The sequence below is a fragment of the Barbatula barbatula genome, assembly GCF_947034865.1.
Source record: "Barbatula barbatula genome assembly, chromosome: 3".
Classification (NCBI taxonomy): domain Eukaryota; kingdom Metazoa; phylum Chordata; class Actinopteri; order Cypriniformes; family Nemacheilidae; genus Barbatula; species Barbatula barbatula.
Window position 1 is genome coordinate 10,488,502 of NC_136764.1, and position 19,543 is coordinate 10,508,044.

The following is a 19,543-nucleotide window of genomic DNA, read 5'->3' on the forward strand; positions in this document are numbered from 1 at the left end:
AGAGAGAAGACAAAGCAAATGATCCGCTGAGGGTTCAACTTGATTTGACTGATAGAGTTTAAACATCAACATAAATAAGAGATTTTCGATGGTGCTGAGAGAGGGAGATGACGTTATTTCAGTGTCACATGCAAGAACATTGAAATAAACTCGATTTATCAAAATGAAGGTCCAGTGTATCATTTTTATATGCAATATAATATACATAACTATCTCTTCAGAGGTGTGTAAAGATCTTACCTAATGAAGCGTTATGTTTTTATAACCTCAGAATGAGCTATTTCTATTTACTGTACATACACTGCGGGTCCCCTTACACGGAAATCGCTGTGTTTTTTCTACACTAGCAGGCCGAACACGTTTCGGAAATGCTTTATCTCCTTTGGCAAAGAAGCGAAAATTTGACAACATCTTAGTGGTGTGTCAGCCACCGTATTGCTTCGATAGGGAGGGGTGGAGTGGAGTGAGTTGTCACAGCTAGACTTCATATACTGGACCTTTAATATGTCAATTTAAAGAAAGAAATAATTGTTATAAGTAGAAAGGAGCATTTCTGCCAGGTTTAGGTTAATCTCGGGTGCACATGAACACTAACATACAGCTCTCTACCTTTTCAAGTTCCCCTTTATTTTACACACACACATTAAATCTTGCGAGTAGGTTAATGATTAAACAGCAGAGTGAAAAGCTGCTTGTAATGAGTAGATTGATATTCAGAACAGAGTGAGAAAGGGAGAAAGAAATTAGAGTAAAGAACTGTTAGTAGGTTCATTTTGCATTTATCCATTTGTTCTGATAGTTGAGCGTGTTTTTGTCAACAAAAACATGAATACCAATACTTTATTGATTTACTGTTTTATTTGTTGACTAACGCACTGTTATGGCTAAACAGAGAAATAAATTAACTTCCCGTTTTGATTCATCACAATTCCATTTCTGTGTTGCATCTAAATTACAGCCAGGTGCAAAGGCCACACGCATACACACACACACACACACACACACACACACACACACACGTGTGCACATGCATGAAGATGGTCTTTGTCTTTGTTCTGCTGTACCTAGTTTATACCCCTCTCTCTCTCTCTCTCTCTCTCTCTCTTTCTCTCTTTCTCTCTCTAACTCTTATTGAAGTATAAACACACATTTTTCACAGTTAAGGAGAGAAATTGAGACGGCTTTTAAAAAGTAGGTCAGGCAGCCATGAAGTATAAGATGTGTGTGTGTGCGCTTTAGGGGGTTGCTTGGTGAGAAAGGTTTGATTATATGACTAAAAAACTTGACAAAACTCTCCACACAACTCCAAACTTTAAGTGCACACACGTAGATCACTCTTGGTGTTTGAGAGCTGGATTTTGGGTCTTTGGGTTCGAAGTATGCAGGAATGCCCTTCATTATTTGTCTGTCTTCCTGTTGACCCAAACGATATCTGATCCCCGACATCCTGCAGCCAATTGAGGGAAGCAAAAAAGGGGGAAGAGAGAGAGGCAAGACATGAAGGGGGAGAGAGAGAGAGAGAGAGAGAGAGAGAGAGAGAGAATGTGTGTGCGGTAAGCTCTAAACATGCTCCGTAAGCAACAGTGAGATTACAGAGTTACTCTGGTCTGTTTCATCCTTTACTCCGCCCAGCATGACCGCTCTCCAAAACTCTGATATTATTTTAGGAGTTCAGAAACACAATGCAAGGGAACACTGGCGCAAACACGCACAGAGTACAGTTTTAAACATCAAAGTGAGAGGTTTTTCTTTTATCTGAACATAAAACGAAATTTGGAGTGGTTGATGTTGTATTTGGTAGCTGTGCATCAGTTGTGCGTGTGATGTTTTCCTTGGAGTCTTCGCTACCTGTTTAAATCTGTGATTCTCCCGAGACATCTGCTTGAGCACAGGAACTGAACAGATGCCCAGAAAATTTGGCAGACGCTTCGTCTTTTTATTTCTTCCTGTTTTTTTTCTTTCACAATTTCTCTGTTCTTCTTTCTGAAATAAATGTCATGTCTGTTAAAGTTTTGTGCCATTTAAAAAGGTCAAGGAAATCTGTGTGAACATTCAAGCTGGAAAGTTTTCATGTGATGAGAATATTTCTAAGATATTTTGGATGAACGTGTTGGATAAACTGGTTGAGCTGTCCTAATCTCATAATGTTTGCAGATAAATACGAGACAAAGTCAGAGCTGCTTAACTCGAAATACACTTCTGTCAAGGATATGGACATAGCATGTCAACTATTGTTTTTACGTCATTGCATTTGTAATAGACCAACCATAACCTGAAAGAAGCTTCTTTCTATATTTAAAAGTGAAAAACAATTTTTCATTCTTACAAAAATATGTCTTTTGTGATGTGGCTGAAGAAAGGTTTTGTCTGATCTAGCTTGCATTTGGGGAAATTTAGGATGTCCTCATTTGTAAAAATGCTCAATATATTTTTGTATTATTCTAAAAACGTTAAATGTTTTGTTAGAGTTAGGGTGTTGGTAAGGGTTGGTCCAGAGTATGTAAAATGACCCGTGTTTAAAAACAATAGAAGTCTATGGTATGTCCCCACTTAAATAGCTATGTAAATATGTGTGTGTGTGTGTGTCTAGGGATCAATGACACATTAACCCAAAACGAAGAGAAACGTGAGTGTTTGCCATTTCATTTTGGGGGGGGATTCCTCAATGCTTTTTACAAAGCCCATGAGTGAAACATTGAGAAAGCAGTGTGTTTGGTTTATTGCAGAGATGGAGAATTGGGTTAGAGGCCCAGAATTCCTGAGATAAATTCGGTTTAGCGTGAAACGCAGCTTCCTGTTTGTGTGGGTTTGAGACATTGACTTAATGAGACAGACTTTGAGATTTGAGATTTTAAAGAGATTTTGAGATTTTGTTCAATAGTGTTAATATAGCTTATCGATACATGCCTGGTTTTAAAAAGCACGCAGTCAATTTAACTTATTCAGACTACTGGAAAGGACAATTTAAAAGTGTGATTTTCTATTTAAATGTCTACCAATGGCTGAACACAATGTGTAATGCTTTCATTGGTGAAATCATTTTACCAATGTTTATTTCTCTTTTGTTTCTTGTCATTCTCAGCTAACTTTAGCAGACATGGCAGGTTAAAAGTGAACTCACACATGTACAAAGCTTTAACAACAAGATGTACAGTAATGTTAGTAACCGATGTTAATCATTGTATTTCTTTATACTGAGACTGATAATGAGATGGCAATTTTCTCTACCCACTTGTGTCACTGTTTTAGCAAATTAAAGCTTGTTTTGTGGTTGTTGCAGCCTTTTTCAAGTCTGTAATAATTCGGTTACTAGTTTACATTGAATACTTTACCTGGAGGAGCATGCAGCTGTTATAGATGGTTTGGTAATTCATCAATCTGTTGATTTTATTCCTCTAGGTTTTAATGATTTATTAAACGAGGGAAAAAAAGAAATAAACACTAGTTGTTGTCCACGTTTTGACAAACAAGTCAACAGCAGAACAGTTTAGATGAACAATGTTAAATAATGTTAATATACAGTCTCTTATTGCAGGTAATGCAATAATTTATTCAGCCGATTTCATCAGTATTTATTTCAGTATTTATCTCTAAACTCAAGTTGCATCACTGATGGGCGTTCTCTGTCCCACAGAGTACTGACCCATATTTTGAATCATATTTTTTAATGTATGATTAGTTTTTGTTGTGGTTTGTCAAACTCTCTGAATGCAGACCCTTACATACAGAGCACATCGGCTGCTGGGAGAAAGTGTGTAACTGCACAGCTGTTCTGTATACAGTTCAGTCGAATCATTCAACAGTGTGTTTGTGTGTGCAGGCGCGCATGCGTGTGTGTGTGTGTGTGTGTTTCTGATGTTCTGGGTTATAAAAGGCTGTTGAGTGTATGCCACTGTATGAATAAGAGGTTGAGAGAGAGATAGAAAAACAGAGAAAGAGAGAGAGAATATTTGTTACTGTATTCAAGAGCCTTTTGATGACTTTATTTTGTTTTAGCAGCATTTGGGCAATTGCAACTTTATGGACGTGACATAAAAATGCTCAGAGAATGAATTTGTTATGAAAAATTTGAACCATCTGTTTATATTTTACTAAACCCTTGTTGATAGAGTCTAAACATAAAAAATCTCAGTCTGTGAACAAATTTCAATTTTAAAAAAAAGGGAATTAAACACTTTTGTTGGACGTGATGGCACTTACCTGACTATGAAAATCATGCACTATAAATAAAACAAATGCTTCACAAATTTGAAGAGAGATCTCACACGGGTATTTGAACCACCAAATGTTAATATCTGTGCTGTTACCACAGTAGAAACCGTTGGTAAAAACTTAATTTCTTCATGGTAAGGTTGACATTTTCACGGAATTTCCCATTTATGTTACATTAACTGCATGTTTATATTTTCATATATATTTACTTACGAATTTGATCAGACCTTATATTATCCTTTTTTTAATTACCTAATGTTTCTCATCAGGAAAAATATGTTTTTAAAGGGATAATTGTTTTTAACACATCTCAGTTTATAAAACTACAGTACCCATAATTCAGTTTGTCACTTGAAAACAATGCTGCAGTGTTTGATGCAGTGCTGACAGTGTGTGTGAGTGATCAAGGGTGTATATGTGTGTATCCGGCTAGAAGTAGGGAATGGGGTTAAAGTTCATGTGTGTCTGCTTCGGTGGGGCCTCACAAGCAGTCATGCCAGTTCACATCATCATGTGTTTTTTCCATCAGCCTGTACATTCAATTGTGAGATGGGAATTGGTCTTTAATGACTTTGAGGTATTTGTAGTACCTTGACCTACAGTCCTGATTTGTAGACTCTCTCAGAGGAAAGTGTTATTGGTCAGATGTCGATCTTTCATTGTTCTGGAGACTAAGTTACAGTTGGCTGCACATTGCACAAGCGATATGCTTCTATTTCACATTTCACAGTTTAATCCAACAATGATCGTCTTGGCATGTCCCACTTTTGCCTTGATGACAGCATGTTTTTGAGCTGCCATTAAGACTTTGGTTTCTTGGCAGATCTGAGCACATTTTGTGGAATTGTTGAGATGTCTCCATTTGCTTTGCATTCATTGTTGACATGCATGTATAAACGATTAAAGAGAAAAGTTACCCCAAAAAGACTAGTATTATTACAAAGTAACTTGTATGATGTTTTTCTGAAGAACACAAAAAAAGGACATTTTGAAGAATTTTGGTAACCGAACAACATTGGTCCCCAATGACTTTCATTGTGTGGACTCAACCACTGAGACATTTCTCAAAATATCTTATTTTTTTTTCCACAGGAGAAAAGTAATATACAGGTTCGGAATGACATAATGGTTAATAAATGATGCAAACATTAATTACTTGGGGTGAACTATCCCTTTTATAACTCTGATCACAAAACTGTTATTTGTAACATTGTTATAATGTTTTGCAATTTCACGTTTTAAACACTTAACTTAAGATAACATGTTTTTGCCATTGTTCTGTATATTTCTAACCACGGTGAATGTGTTTGTTGTCAGGGCTGTCGTGTTTGGCTCTGGGTGGAGGATCATTATGTCCCCAGCACCGTGGATTCGTGCTCTGGTGGGGTGGTGGTTTTTAACACGGACTATGGACAGGTAAGGCTGTAGGGATGGTGGTGTATGCATTACACTGGAACTGTGGCTTAACATCTGCTCTGTGCACCTCAGATCAAAACACGCTGCTGAACAGGTGGCGTGCTCTCATTTTACACACAAACACAAACATCTCTGTGTCGCCACGTGTGCACAAAAGGCTAGGTGCTGTATCGTCGTCAGGGAGACTGTCAGGTACACAGAGGCGAACTAGAGGTCTGCAAACTCTGTGAACTGACACGAAGCTAAATGCACTATAGCGGTGTTCATGCGTCAGTTGTCAGTCTGTTTTTTTATTTACAGATGCGCACACTTGAGAGTTTCTGGTTCTTCTGTTACCTACAGGAGTCTTTTTCGTTTTGATAAAGCCCTTATAGCAACGAAGGGCTCTGTTACAGTGGGTTAATCACGGTTAAGCGATCAAAGACAAGATGTTCTTTAATTATAAACAATTAAGTCAAAGTGCTATTCAGTTTAATGAAAAAGCGAAAGGGAGGTTAAAGGAAGAAGCAAAGATAAGAGACGAAGAAAAAAGACATGACACGACACGACAAACTTCAGAATGTATTAAACTCAATAGAAGTATATAGTAATAGTGTATATTATGATTATGTGATGTATATTATTATATATACACTTATATAAAAAGTGTCAAGGGTGGATTGAGAGATATCTGTGGAGGGAGAGGACCTGATATAAATAGGAAGATGATTCCAAAGCTTTAATGCAGTAATTTAAAACCCTCTTAAAGTCATAAAACGGGAACATTCAGTTTGAAAATTATTTTGCAATGATTATTATAAATGATTTATCCGTCCACACCACAATTTTAATAGACAAATTCATTTGCACTTGTAATTTCTCACCCTCTAAAAGCTGTATACATTTTTTTGTTCTAATGAACACGGAGAATTATATTTGGACGAATGTGAGCAACCGATAGTTCTGAGGCAACATTGACTACCATAGTTATTGTCATATGTGCCCCAGAACTGTTTGCTTTCCTAAATTCCTCTAAATATCTTCTTTTTTGTTACACAGAACAAATAACTACACAACAGTTTTTCCTACTATGGTAGTTAATCCAGTACCTCAGAGATGATGTATCTTTGTAGGTTATCCCGGACATAAGCGCCACGCTTGTTCCCTCGACCGAAAGCCATTTTTCCCATAGACTTTTGGAAGATCTAAAAAAATAAGCTATGTGATTAACAAAGGTTTATGATGTTTACTGTACATGTTTTATCAAGATCATGTTTACAAATTAACACCACATTTGTTACTTTTGAAGCCGAAATTCAATCAGCAGAAGTAAAAAACTAAAGCGATGCTATAAACAGACTACACTTAAAGTCACCATGAAATCAAAAAGTGTTTTACACAGTGTTGCAGTGATTATTATAAATGATTCATTCGTGCACACCACAATTTTTTTCGAAATTCATTTGCACTTGTCATTTTTTATCAAAAACATGAAGCTCCTCTCCCCCTCTCAACAATAACTCTTCACCACATGACATCAAACAAAAAAGAGGTAGGACTATACCGACTGTCCAATGGTCAGGCATTTTCAGCCCTCACCTCCAGGCCCAACTTAACACTAACCAATCGAAAAGGGAAAGGCAAAATGAAGACCCGCCCTACATTTTTTTCTAATTTCAGAAGCCGTTTCAGTAGGATTCACACGATACGGAAAATAAGTCAATCGCAACTTCCGTTTCATGGTGACTTTAAATCTGGAAATACTGTATTACAGTAAGGCATGGGGTTGAGCTTTTATTAACAACATCAGCATGTATTAAAAATTATTTTGACAAGTAATGTAATACATGAGTAATATAACAGTAGGCTATTTATGGTTGCCATGCCGCTTGCTTCTTGATAAAATTCCCATGCGTGTGTAGAGGTGCCATTAACAACAGCTCCAAACATAGCTCGCCAATCAGATTTCATAGACATGGACATAATTGTTCACAGTTGTTTTTCGTTCCCTCTGTGTTGCTTTCTCTTTTATTTCTCTTACTGAATTTACTGAAAAATGTGCATGTATTAACACTGAAACACAAATAAGGGAAAGAGATACAGTAATGGATGTTGTAAATGTTTGTGTCGCACAGGTGTACACCTATAAACAGAATGCAGTTAGCAGGCAGAGGGTGTATCCCATGCACAGCAGGAGTATTTCCGGGGTGGAGGACATGGCAACCCTGCAGGACCTGCACGATGGAGCCATTCTACACAACCTACAGCTCCGCTACAAACAGAAGACCATCTATGTGAGCAAACATGCATACAATGAAATAAACAATATTGGTAGAAGGGTAGTTGACAGACTAATAAGCAAATTGTATTGTATGTAAATGTATATAAAATGGAATAAGAGAGATTTATCTTCATCGTTTTTATGATAAATATAAATATTAATAATAGATTTGTTTTTAATATTAACAGTTTGGTTTCCAAATGTTGCTATGTCACACCATACAATTTATAAACGCATGCACTTGGGTGAATGATGTGTGCGTGTGTGGGAATGTTTCAGCTGTAAGGAAAGACGTAATTGTCATGGATACTGGGTTGCTGTGCAGGTGGCTGGATGGCTTTTTGTTCATTAATGTGTCAAAGTAAAATATATTTGCGTAATTACTCCTCTCTTTCTCTCTCTATCTCTCTCTGGATCCTTCCTCACAACTGTGTGACAAAAGAGTGTACTGTGTTTTAGTCTGGAGCTGGTTCAGCTGTGTTGAAAGTGTGTGCGTGTGTTTGGTCCGCCAGGGATGTTGTCTGTGCCAAAAGCATTTAGTCTACTTCCAGATTTGCAGACTGACTCTTTATTCCATTTTCAAAGTTGTCAATCCAGTCCAATAATACATCAGAGACTGCGTATCTGCAATATCTGTCAACTTGTTTCCATGTTCATGAATAGGCAACATTTGGTCTGGACACACTGAATATTAATACTTCTTTGATCTTTAGATCATCGAAATAGAGAAATCACCTCTTTTCGCAACGCCCATGCACAACTACATTAGCTGTCTGTTTGTCACGTAAGGCTGTGTGATTGGTTGAGTTTGAGCGCCAGCTGACCTGTCAGCTGTGAGTAAGAGTTGGTGGGTGTGGTCTGCAGGTATGTGATGTTATCATAAAAACGTCAGAGTTACTGTCACTTCTCAGGAGAAAACTACACCGGCACCTGTTTCGACATAACCGGAACCATTTCCCACACCTTGTTTGAGGCGTGTCCCGACAAGAAAGAAATGTCCATGAAAGGAAAAAATTTAAAATGGCAAAAGGTGTATTTTAGAGTAGCCAAAATATTAAACAAGGCTATGATTTTTATTTGGGCCAACTTAATTTCAGGGTGAACTGTTCCTTTTTTTGTTCATTCAGTGCTGATTGTCTTATTTTGATAATCATGTAGACAAGTCCACCCAAACGAAAAACATTGGCTTATATTGAGAGAAATAGATTTGAATAAAACGAAACCTAATGGATAAATATTGTTGTCAAGGGGAAGCGTATGAAGCCGTAGGAACGTGGGAAAGTTTTCCTTTTGGTGCCGCAGAAACATCACGTTTTTCCTTTAAATCCTTAACTATAACATCACATAAATTCACAAGCTTCGGTCTCCGCCTCTTCCACATTTTATAGACCTAATGAATTGATTGGTTAATTGGTAACATATGGGAGGAATCAGAACTCATTAGGGTGTCATTTGTTTGTGTGGTGGGTGGTTTGTTTTTGGTGGTCTGTGCTGTGTCCACTTATTCAGCCTAGGAATGATAAAAAAAACTGAATGTATAAACACATCTGAAGGATGGGGGCCAGTGAGAAACGGAGATCAGAGAACTTTATTTGCTTCTCGCTGAGGTTAAAGTGATTAGTTTCACAACGCAAATAAACGCTTACATTTTCAATGCCATTAAAAACACAGAAGTCAGGATGGAAAAAGCTGGGAGTGTGTGTGTGTTTCTCCTGCAGAAATATCTTGTGGAATGTGTGTCGCATGGAGCTCAAATTCCACCGCATTTAATACACAAAGAAGTTTCTCTCTCTCGCTGCTGCTCTGATTATAAACAGCTGTGGACGTTTTCAAATGACATTTCGAGAGAAAATGGTAGGGCAGCTTTCCACATCAAACACACACACAGACTCACGAGGGGGCTGGTGATCTAGAACATTTATTTAGCATGTGAGTTTTACCTATTTTCTTATTACTATTGCTCTCTCTCTCTCTCTCTCTCTCTCTCTCTCTCTCTCTCTCTCTCTCTTCTTGCCTAGTCTGCCTTTCTACAGTTTGTGTGTGTGTGTGTGTGTAGCAGGAAATAGTTTTTCTCAGTTGGGCCAGATCATATTTCAACTCTTACCCTACACACTCGATTTAACGACGAGTGTGTGTGTAGTGTGTTTATGATGCATTGCTATTCATAGTAGTTAATCTCAGCTGTGTCTCTAAAGTGTAACCGTATGTCGGCTTCTGTCTATGCATGGATCATGTATAACAACTGCATATTAAAACACGCACATTCTTTTAGGTACATACATACATTAATGATCTGTACAGTCTCCATTATGAGCATTCAAATGCTATTAATACAATTGGACCGAGTTCAATAAAACAAGTAAAACACGCAGGGGGAGGTGACGTTAACCCCCAATTAAATCCCCAAGTGTGCTGTTTTACATTTTTAATCGCACATTTGCAGACACACCCTGAGGGTTATGGGAAGGGCAGGGCTGCTGTATTCCTGAAGTGGCACTTTAATGGATATTAAATGCCTGTGTGAGTGGCATATGAGGCAGTATGTCAGACATGGCTTGCCAAAGTCTTTTCCAGACAAGAATCTACAGCTATATTAAAAGCATACTACTCTCTATGTTGAAAGAAAGAATGATGCAGTATGTATGTTGTCTAGAAGAAGAAGACGTTTTATTTATAAAGTGCCTTTCTATAGCTCAAGGTAGCTTCACAAGTTGCTAAAAGCAACTACATAGGGTCCATACATTTATCGCCTCATGTTAGCTTTTTACTTCTGGCGATTGTATTTCGGCTTCAAAAGTAACAAGTGTTGTTTTAATTTGTAAAGATTATCTTTATAGACTAAACGTGTAAACACCTTTGTTAATCTCAGAGTTGATTTTTGTGATCTTCCAAGAGTCTATGGGAAAATGCATAAGCTTTCAGTCATGGGACTTACATTTATGCATTTGGAAGACACGTTTATCCAAAGCGACTTACATTGAATTGTACTATACATTTGTTTTTAAGTGTGTGCAATCCCAACTCCATGCTCTTACCACTGAGCCACAGGAAAGCTATAGGAAAGCTATAAAGACTTCCGGAGGAACTTCCGAGTTGGCCTACAAAAATATGTCATCCCTGCACTACTCCATTGATAAACAGCAAACACAAATGATGTGGTTAATGGAAAATTGGATCGAAAACTAAAAGTAGTGAAAAGTATATACATTTACATTATGATTAGTATGTGAGGTGTGTGTTAGTATACATCTTATGAAATGTACTGAAACTACATATCGTCATTATTTTACACTCTCTTTTATAAAAAAAGAGTATGTAGTATACAGTAAATGTGTAGGGTAGTTAGCAGTATACACTATCCTTGCATACCCAGCATAGCCTAAGATAGTTCTGTTAAAGTAGATACAGGTTCTGGAAGAACCAAGCATAGTGTTGCCGTAATGGAGATTGTTTTTTACTCAATGACTTCATCTCTCCTGTTCTTAAATTAAGAAGGAAGTCCCGCCAAGACCATTTAGAAGAAACTAACAACACCTGTGTCTCAGGAAAAAAGGGCTTTTCCCTTTGCCAAGGACTTAAAATTGAATGGCTGAGAGTTTAATGTTTGCTTTTAACCTTAACGTTCTCACCTCTACTGTAATTCAGCCAGAAGCAAACAGAAACTGAAGCATTCATATTGTTACTAGACCTTCTGTTTTCTCATGTAATCTCATGAACGAGAAAATGCATGTATTTTTCTTTCTTCATAGATTTTTTGAGTTTGAATTTGACAGTCAGTACATCGAATAGAGACACATCCGCATGATGACAGCAAAAAAAAACAGCCTGTACTAATCCTTTTTACATTTGTAAACATTTGTGCATTTACTTCTTTACTTTTTATATTCAAACAGTTTGTTTCATTTGTTTCAAGTGTATTTTTATTCTTTTTAAGCATTTCTTACTGAAAGCTCCTTTAGAGTAGGTTGAAAATGTTGCATTTTATAACACATTTTGCAGCGTGTAGAGATGGGCAGTATTTGAAATACGTATTTAATTACTATTGAGTATTTTGTAATTTGTGTTTTCCTTAACAAAAAAAAACTTTTTCTAATATGTAAAATATTTCTTATTATTATTTTGTTCATATTTTAAGATCTTTAGATTTTTAGTTTTTGAGTTACTTTTAGTTAAAGTCTTAGAAATTTTTGTATATGCTTTTGTCATTTTATAATTTATTGTTTTATTTTTAATGTGGCTATATCAGATACATTTTTATTTTAGTTTTGTTTATTGTTATAATTTTACTGCGTTAAACTTACTTTTTTTGTTTACTTTAATTTTAGAGGAAACATTAAAACATTTTCTTGATTTTTCCAATAATTTTAGGTCAATATGCGATTTGTTTTCAATGAACAGAAACGTTTTCAAAGTTTGAATTTTGATAAACTAAAATAACCTTTGAACTCATTTCCCTTTACTGCCATAGTAGGGAAAATAAGTACTATGGGAGTCAATGGAGAATGAGATCTGACATAAGCTAAGCAAACCCAAGTTATGGTACAGTATATGTCAGGTTTAATTATTGATAGGACAAATGCTGTTTAATTGTGATTTTTGCCAACGATTTTAAAAAAGATCTGCCTTCCCCCACTCAAGTAGACGCCCAGAGGCGTTGCAAACGACTTCCGTAAACGGACTTTGGTCAAAGGAGAATGAGATAGATCAATGAGGATGATAATATTAAAATGAAGTGAAGGCCTACATGTTTATATAAGTGTGTTGCTTATATCTGAGTGTTTGCTGGACTGGAGTTTAGAAAACTTTTCTCTCTTTCTTTTCTATATCTAACTCCTGTTATTTGTAATTTTGGACTAAATACTATTTGATGTGGCAGTGTGTTAGTTACATGCAGTATTATATGTAAGACTTTTGATCAGGTTTGTTATTTTTGACACATCCCTCACAAACTTTAACTCTGTTTGTGGGATAAACACAAACACACACGCACACACACACAGAATACGCACATAAAATTGATTTAAACGCACATGACCGTGTGTATTTGTGTGCACGAGTGACAGAAGTGGAGTGTGTTGGTAGTCCTGACCTCACCTGACTGACCGTTTAGACGACGATTTGCATTAATTTGGTATTCAAATCGTCACGTTTCGACAACCAATCAAATCCATTTGCATCAGTGGTCAGTAAAGTAGGTTTGTAGTCACCAAAACACACACACACGTGTAAGTGTCCGCATCCACACACACAAGTGTGTTTTAAAACTAAATCCTATTATTTCTCTCTATGTCTTTCTGCAGACATACATCGGGTCTATTTTAGCAGCAGTAAACCCGTATCAGTGTCTGTCTGATTTGTACGATGCCACAGCCGTGGACCAATACAGCCGACATCACCTGGGGGAAATTCCACCCCACATCTACGCCATCGCTAACGAATGCTACCGATCGCTGTGGAAGCGTTCGAACAACCAGTGTGTTCTCATCAGGTATGTTTAATGGGAACACAACACATTAAATGTTATTCCAGTATGCTCCTTACCTTCCAGTGATCTGTGCAGGCTTTTCTTGAACACTACCTTTTGCATACATACAATTCTTTATAAAGCAGTCTGAGCCCTAGAATCTCGGTCATGACCTTAACCCTCTCCTGTGACCTCCGTCTAAGGTACAAGGTCAAACTCATGGCTGTCCTGACAGCCCTCGTTACACAAGCACGCAGGGGTTGAAGGTTACAGACTGCTTTGTTTGTTCTTCACACTGCATATATCGTGCCACAGATCTCTCATCAGGTTTGGTGAGAGGCAAGAGGTTACAAATTTGCCAGAATACCTGAAGGCTTTGACCAGCTCTAGACTAGTAAATCCCTGAGCAAGTACAGACTCAGCAAACATGCAGACAAAGATGGAAAAAGTTTACTAGAAGTGTTTAGCACAAACAAGGCACCGCACTTCTTATCCTGCCTGCTCACAAATTAGAAACGCTTCTATATCGAAAATCCCAACAAAGAATTTCTAAAGAAATCTAATACCCACACATTCACAGGCCGGCTAGGCGAAACCGCATGAAGTGCAAACAAGTTTTGCCTTTAAAAAGGGTGCCCAGTTGGAGACAAATATTTTAAACAGCTTTGCACAGACAAACAATGCCCTTGAGTTAACACAAGGCATAGCTTTAATGTTATTGCATTAAATAAACCATAGTGGCATTTAAAATAAGATTAGCACAAAACTCTATTAACGTCTAATAATTTTTTAGGTGATTGAACGGATATGTTGTTCAAAATTAGGAGGAAACTAAGTTGTTTGTCAAACATTAATGGTTAATAATAAAAGGGTATAAACTACATTAATAGTTACTCTGTCATAACTTTTTTATGATGTGGCAAATTTTTTTGCATTAATATGATTTAAATTCTACAGAAACTTGCAATACTGAAGGCCCACCTCTAAACCAGTGATAAATCCTAACCATCAGGGGTGCCACAGTAGATGAGATAGATGGTTTCAAAGTAACAACATAATCAAACGTTTGTGGAAGGAACTTAACTTCCTGTACACATCCACAAACAATAGAGATAGATTATTTGCGATAACAAGCAGAAGAACCATTACCTCTCCAATATTTTGAATTTAGACTGCAATACCAAGCTTAAACTTGTCAATGTCCCATACGGATTCTTTAAATGCGACCCATGTTTATTTAACAAAACAAAATTCAACAAATAATTGATGTAATACAAAAAAGGATAATATTAATTAATATTAATTTGCATTAAATATTATTTGTAATATTATTAGCCACTGGCCAGACGAAAGTTTTCTTTCGTCCAGACACGGCGTCTGATCAAAGGTCTATGTAACATTTGTAAAATTGTAACGAATTGCGTTGGAGGTTCATACATGTACAATCTGTATCTATTGTGCCTCTTTTGTTAACACAAAATTGCTGTTTACTTTACATAAGTAGTTGACAAATAAATGTGTCAATGTTACCTGTGGTGACAGCAACAAATTTAAGAAAAAAAATGTCTTGTGATATTTTAGATTGTAAATATTATTATTTAAAATATATTATTACTTTTTGTTATCTACATTTTTGCTATGTTACACCATAGGACAGATGTAAGGTTGTCTTTGTCAATGACCCACTATTCAATTTTTATGGGTTTCCTGCCTCATCCAACCTAATAACTTAATTTATAAAAATCATTGTTATAAGCGGGGTAAGGAGTATGCACTTAATATCAGATTTTTTTTCATTTTTAACCAAACAAAAAATCACAGATTGCAGCTTTAGCAGCAATCGGTTAAAAATGTTATATATGTGTGGCCTAACAATGTTGGCCATTCTTGCACACATTTTATTTTCATACTTAAGTAATGACCCTATTTTGGCATGCTGGTAAAACTTGCTAAATCCTTATTACTGAATTATTGAGTAACTACTGAATTTGGATCCGTCTGCCTTCTGCTGGCCACTTCAGCTTACTACACCTCGTTCAGCTCTCCTCTCAACCGCACTTGTATTTTTGTCTGTGTTGTAGTGGAGAAAGTGGAGCGGGTAAAACCGAGAGCACAAAGATGATCCTGCGCTTTCTGTCTGCAATGAGTCAGCAGAGTGTGGAGCTCTCCACAAAAAAGACTGCGTCATCTCATGTGGAGAAGGCTATTCTGGAGAGCAGGTACATACAATCACTATATTACAACAACATACACTGTGTTTTCAGGGAGGACTAATGCTAATCTGTTTCTCTTTATCTGTGTAGTCCAATCATGGAGGCTTTTGGAAATGCTAAAACAGTTCATAATAACAATTCAAGTCGCTTTGGGAAATTCATCCAGCTTCATTTTGGTCAGCAAGGAAATATCCAGGGAGGAAAGATCACAGACTGTATCCTCTACTGAAATCTGTCTTCGTGTCCCAAATGGCATTGTTTGGATGTATTTGTTTGTGCGTGTTCTTGCTAAATATGAATAGCTTTGTAGCCTATGTTGGGTCTTAGATGCTGGTTAAGATGGTTTGGTGTTAAACACATACAGTACAGACACTCACCGAGTCACACAATTCATATACAAACCTCTGGATCTCAAATAGGTCTGCAAATTGATCATTAATTCATTTACAGTATTTTGCCTTGACTTTTTTTTCAACACACAGACCTTTTAGAAAAGGTGAGTTTTTGAAGACTTGTATTTATGAATGTAGGTCACTGATCATGTATTTGTGAAAGACTGTGGAGTCTTATTGTCTGTGTGTTTTTGTCAGAATCGAGTTGTGCGTCAGAATCCGGGTGAAAGAAATTATCACATATTCTACGCTCTGCTGGCCGGAACCAGCGCAGAGCAGAGGGGTAAGTGTGCTCCGACTGTCTCTCTTCATTGCACTTACATTGGGGTTAAATGCATTTGAACCATTACATCCTCAAAAGTTTGCATTTCACATCCTGAATGGACTTCAGACAGCTTCTGGGATTCTTCAGACTTTTGCTGACAAATCAACACGCATTTCTCAGTAACAGAGAAATAATAATACAAAATGGGTCGAAAATCGACAAATTATGCTTTAAGAAACTCTAGAAACACAATGATGAAGGAAATATAAAATGGTTTGACATTTATTGCCATTCAGTTCTGTTTATGTGTTGGACCTACATGCTTGTTAATGATCAATGGTTATTTCACACATAATACGTACAATTGCTCGTAGGTCCATTTCATTAAGAATTGTGAAGCTTCCTCATTACTCCATTTAGTCATCCAGGCCAGACATCATTAACTGATGTCACTTTCAAATGAACATAGGTCAAAGTGAATCAGCGTTGTTTGTGACTCAGTATCAGTTTGTTTAAGGTCTCTCTCTCCCATTGGTTTTCTCACAGAGGCGTTTTCTCTCTCACCTCCTGAGAACTTTCATTATCTGGCTCAGTCAGGATGTATGAAGGACAAAGCCATCAATGACTCTGAGACATTTCAGGAAGTTTTGGTGAGACCGTCACGACTCAACAATACATTACTGTGTGACTGCTGTGTAACACATGAACTTCTGTAATCTTTAACCGGATTACTTTACAATCACACACATTAGTTTGGAGTTTACTAATCACAGTCAATTATATTACCCTTTAATAATAGTGATTAAACCACTATTTAAAAAATAAAAAAAATTCCCCTAGCAGTAGCCATTATTTTTCTGTTCTCAATCCAATGTAAAAAAAGTGGAGAAAAAGAAACATAAGACACCGGTGTTCAAACATGATTAATTTATAAACCATATAACTTTTTTTATTATTATTTTTTACAAACAATATTTGCACAGAAAAATTTGAAAATCAACTGTATTGATTATAGTTTTTTTCAATCAGATAACATTTTATAAACTTAAAGTTGGTGGATTGTGCTGTTATTGAAATAAACAGATTTGTGATCTCACATGTATTTATATCAGCTACATAACGGCTTTGAACACGGTCCGCCCAGATCTTAAAACTCCTTAACTCTGTTTTAACGCTTGTTGGTTGTGTGTTGTGCGTCAGGACGCTCTGAGGACAATGCAGTTTGGGGAAGAAAACATCAAGGAGGTGTTGAAGCTCTTGTCAGGAATTCTGCAAGTGGGGAACATTGAGTTTTTAACTGCAGGTGGAGCTCAGGTGTGCTCGAAAACAGGTACTCACATCTTCCTGCAGTTTTGCAGAACCACTTTCATTTATTTATTCATCTGTTCTATGCATTCAGACTTTCAGTGCTGTTTGTAACGTACTGATGGCAGCTGTACCTATTGTTGAAGAATTGATTTATATTAATAACGTCTGTGTTTGTGTGTAGCTCTCAGTAAATCTGCAGATCTCTTGGGGTTGGATTGTGCACAGTTGGCTGAAGTTTTGACCCACAGATCAATGATCCTCAGAGGAGAAGTGATCTGCACACCTCTCACTGTAGAGCAGGTGAGGTGCTGTTGAAATTGTAAAGTGTTATTTGTCGGGATTGTTGACATGTTACCTCGAAGATTTTCTGTGCATAGATTATTTTTAACCAAAAGTATAACAGTAGCAGGAATAATCCTCTCCAAGCACAATACTATACCTGAAGGTGAATGGGGGGGAAACAATCATATAGTTTGAATTTTCTAAATTTGTTTATATAGTAAAGGTAAGTGTAAACCATACCTCACATTTGGCAAGTTCAGAAAACAGAACTGAGCCTCTCCTGCCCTCTAAAGGATTTTGTAAGTAACTGCTGTCTCTTAATAAAACACCATTTGTCTCCTCACTATAACACCGTATTCTCATCAAAGATTCACAAGCATTACTTGATATACAATTGGATTGAATATCTGCATTGTTTTGCTATCAAAACGTACTATTTGATACATGCTGGTATGATTTTAAATGTGTGGTTTTCTGTTCATGAATTTTATTGAAGTGCAAAAATCTTTGCTTTTTGCCAGTTACTTTAACCACTATTGCATCAACATCCTGTTAAGAATACATTTGGTTATTTTGTTTAGACTAGACGGGCAGGTGAACTTGTGAAATACTTTCTGATAACATTTTCATAACAGACATATTACCAAACACTTATAAATCCATGTTTGTGTTTTTAACAGGCGGTGGACTCCAGGGATTCTATGGCAATGGCTCTCTACTCTCAGTGCTTTACCTGGATCATTCGTAAATTAAACAGCCGTATCAACGGGGGTGAAGACTTCCGATCCATCGGCATCCTCGATATCTTCGGGTTTGAGAACTTTGAGGTGAGAGTCAACCTAGCCAGTTTCTCATACAATGTTTATGCCGCTGGACATTTTCAAATGGAAAAGTTCACCTTTTAAATGTTTTACTTACCATGACGTTCAACATGATTTAAGACATGGAACACAAATAACGATATTTTAGGGACATCTGAGAAATTTCAAGGCCTCCTTATAACACATCATGGTTATAGTTTAATTGATATATTCTCCTCTGTCGTGTAGTGTTCGGTGCACAAACCAAATGCACATGTGTCGAAGTGCTCTCGTGAACGCGCACCATAGACTGACAAGACAGAGTTGAATTTATCGATTAAAGTCATTTCCTTTAATGTGACTTCACATCATTGTTGTTTTTCCTTCCCACAGGTGAACCGGTTTGAGCAGTTTAACATTAACTATGCAAATGAGAAGCTGCAGGAGTATTTCAATAAGCACATTTTCTCCTTGGAACAACTTGAGTATAACAAGTCAGTCATCATTACCACTACAGCCAATGCTTAATACACCACCAACAAACACTGAACACGAGTGCACATTCACATTACCAAGACACATCAAGCGCAAAACCAGACTACTGATCTAATTTATCATTTTTATTCTGTGTGATGACAGAGAAGGACTAGTTTGGGATGATGTCAACTGGATGGACAATGGAGAGTGCCTCGATCTCATAGAAAAGGTAAAAATACACAAACAAACACAAATGCAACACTGGCAACATTCTGTTATTCCTCTCCTGAGTGTGTATCTGCATGTGTGTTTTCTGCAGAAGTTGGGTCTTCTCGCTCTCATGAATGAGGAGAGTCATTTTCCTAAGGGCACAGATGACACGCTGCTGGAAAAACTCCATTGTCAACATTCTGTACGTCACACGTGCATTCATTTTTATTTCTCTGAAGATCAA

At 37.0% G+C, this 19,543-nt stretch overlaps 1 protein-coding gene across 2 annotated transcripts in view; it reads left to right on the forward strand.

Annotated features, from left to right (window-relative positions):
- Nucleotides 1-19,543, forward strand: part of myo10 (myosin X) — a 39,193-nt gene that overhangs the window by 3,160 nt on the left and 16,490 nt on the right. The window contains exons 2-15 of one of the 2 annotated variants that reach the window (XM_079451379.1): nucleotides 5,530-5,628; nucleotides 7,743-7,901; nucleotides 13,189-13,376; nucleotides 15,434-15,571; nucleotides 15,656-15,780; nucleotides 16,048-16,061; nucleotides 16,156-16,240; nucleotides 16,769-16,872; nucleotides 17,423-17,552; nucleotides 17,712-17,830; nucleotides 18,493-18,639; nucleotides 19,006-19,106; nucleotides 19,252-19,318; nucleotides 19,409-19,501. In XM_079451379.1, coding sequence (XP_079307505.1) covers nucleotides 5,530-5,628; nucleotides 7,743-7,901; nucleotides 13,189-13,376; nucleotides 15,434-15,571; nucleotides 15,656-15,780; nucleotides 16,048-16,061; nucleotides 16,156-16,240; nucleotides 16,769-16,872; nucleotides 17,423-17,552; nucleotides 17,712-17,830; nucleotides 18,493-18,639; nucleotides 19,006-19,106; nucleotides 19,252-19,318; nucleotides 19,409-19,501 — 1,569 coding nt within the window. Of the gene's footprint in view, nucleotides 1-5,529; nucleotides 5,629-7,742; nucleotides 7,902-13,188; nucleotides 13,377-15,433; nucleotides 15,572-15,655; nucleotides 15,800-16,047; nucleotides 16,062-16,155; nucleotides 16,241-16,768; nucleotides 16,873-17,422; nucleotides 17,553-17,711; nucleotides 17,831-18,492; nucleotides 18,640-19,005; nucleotides 19,107-19,251; nucleotides 19,319-19,408; nucleotides 19,502-19,543 lie in introns of both variants that reach the window. The other variant, XM_079451380.1, reaches the window with a different exon arrangement.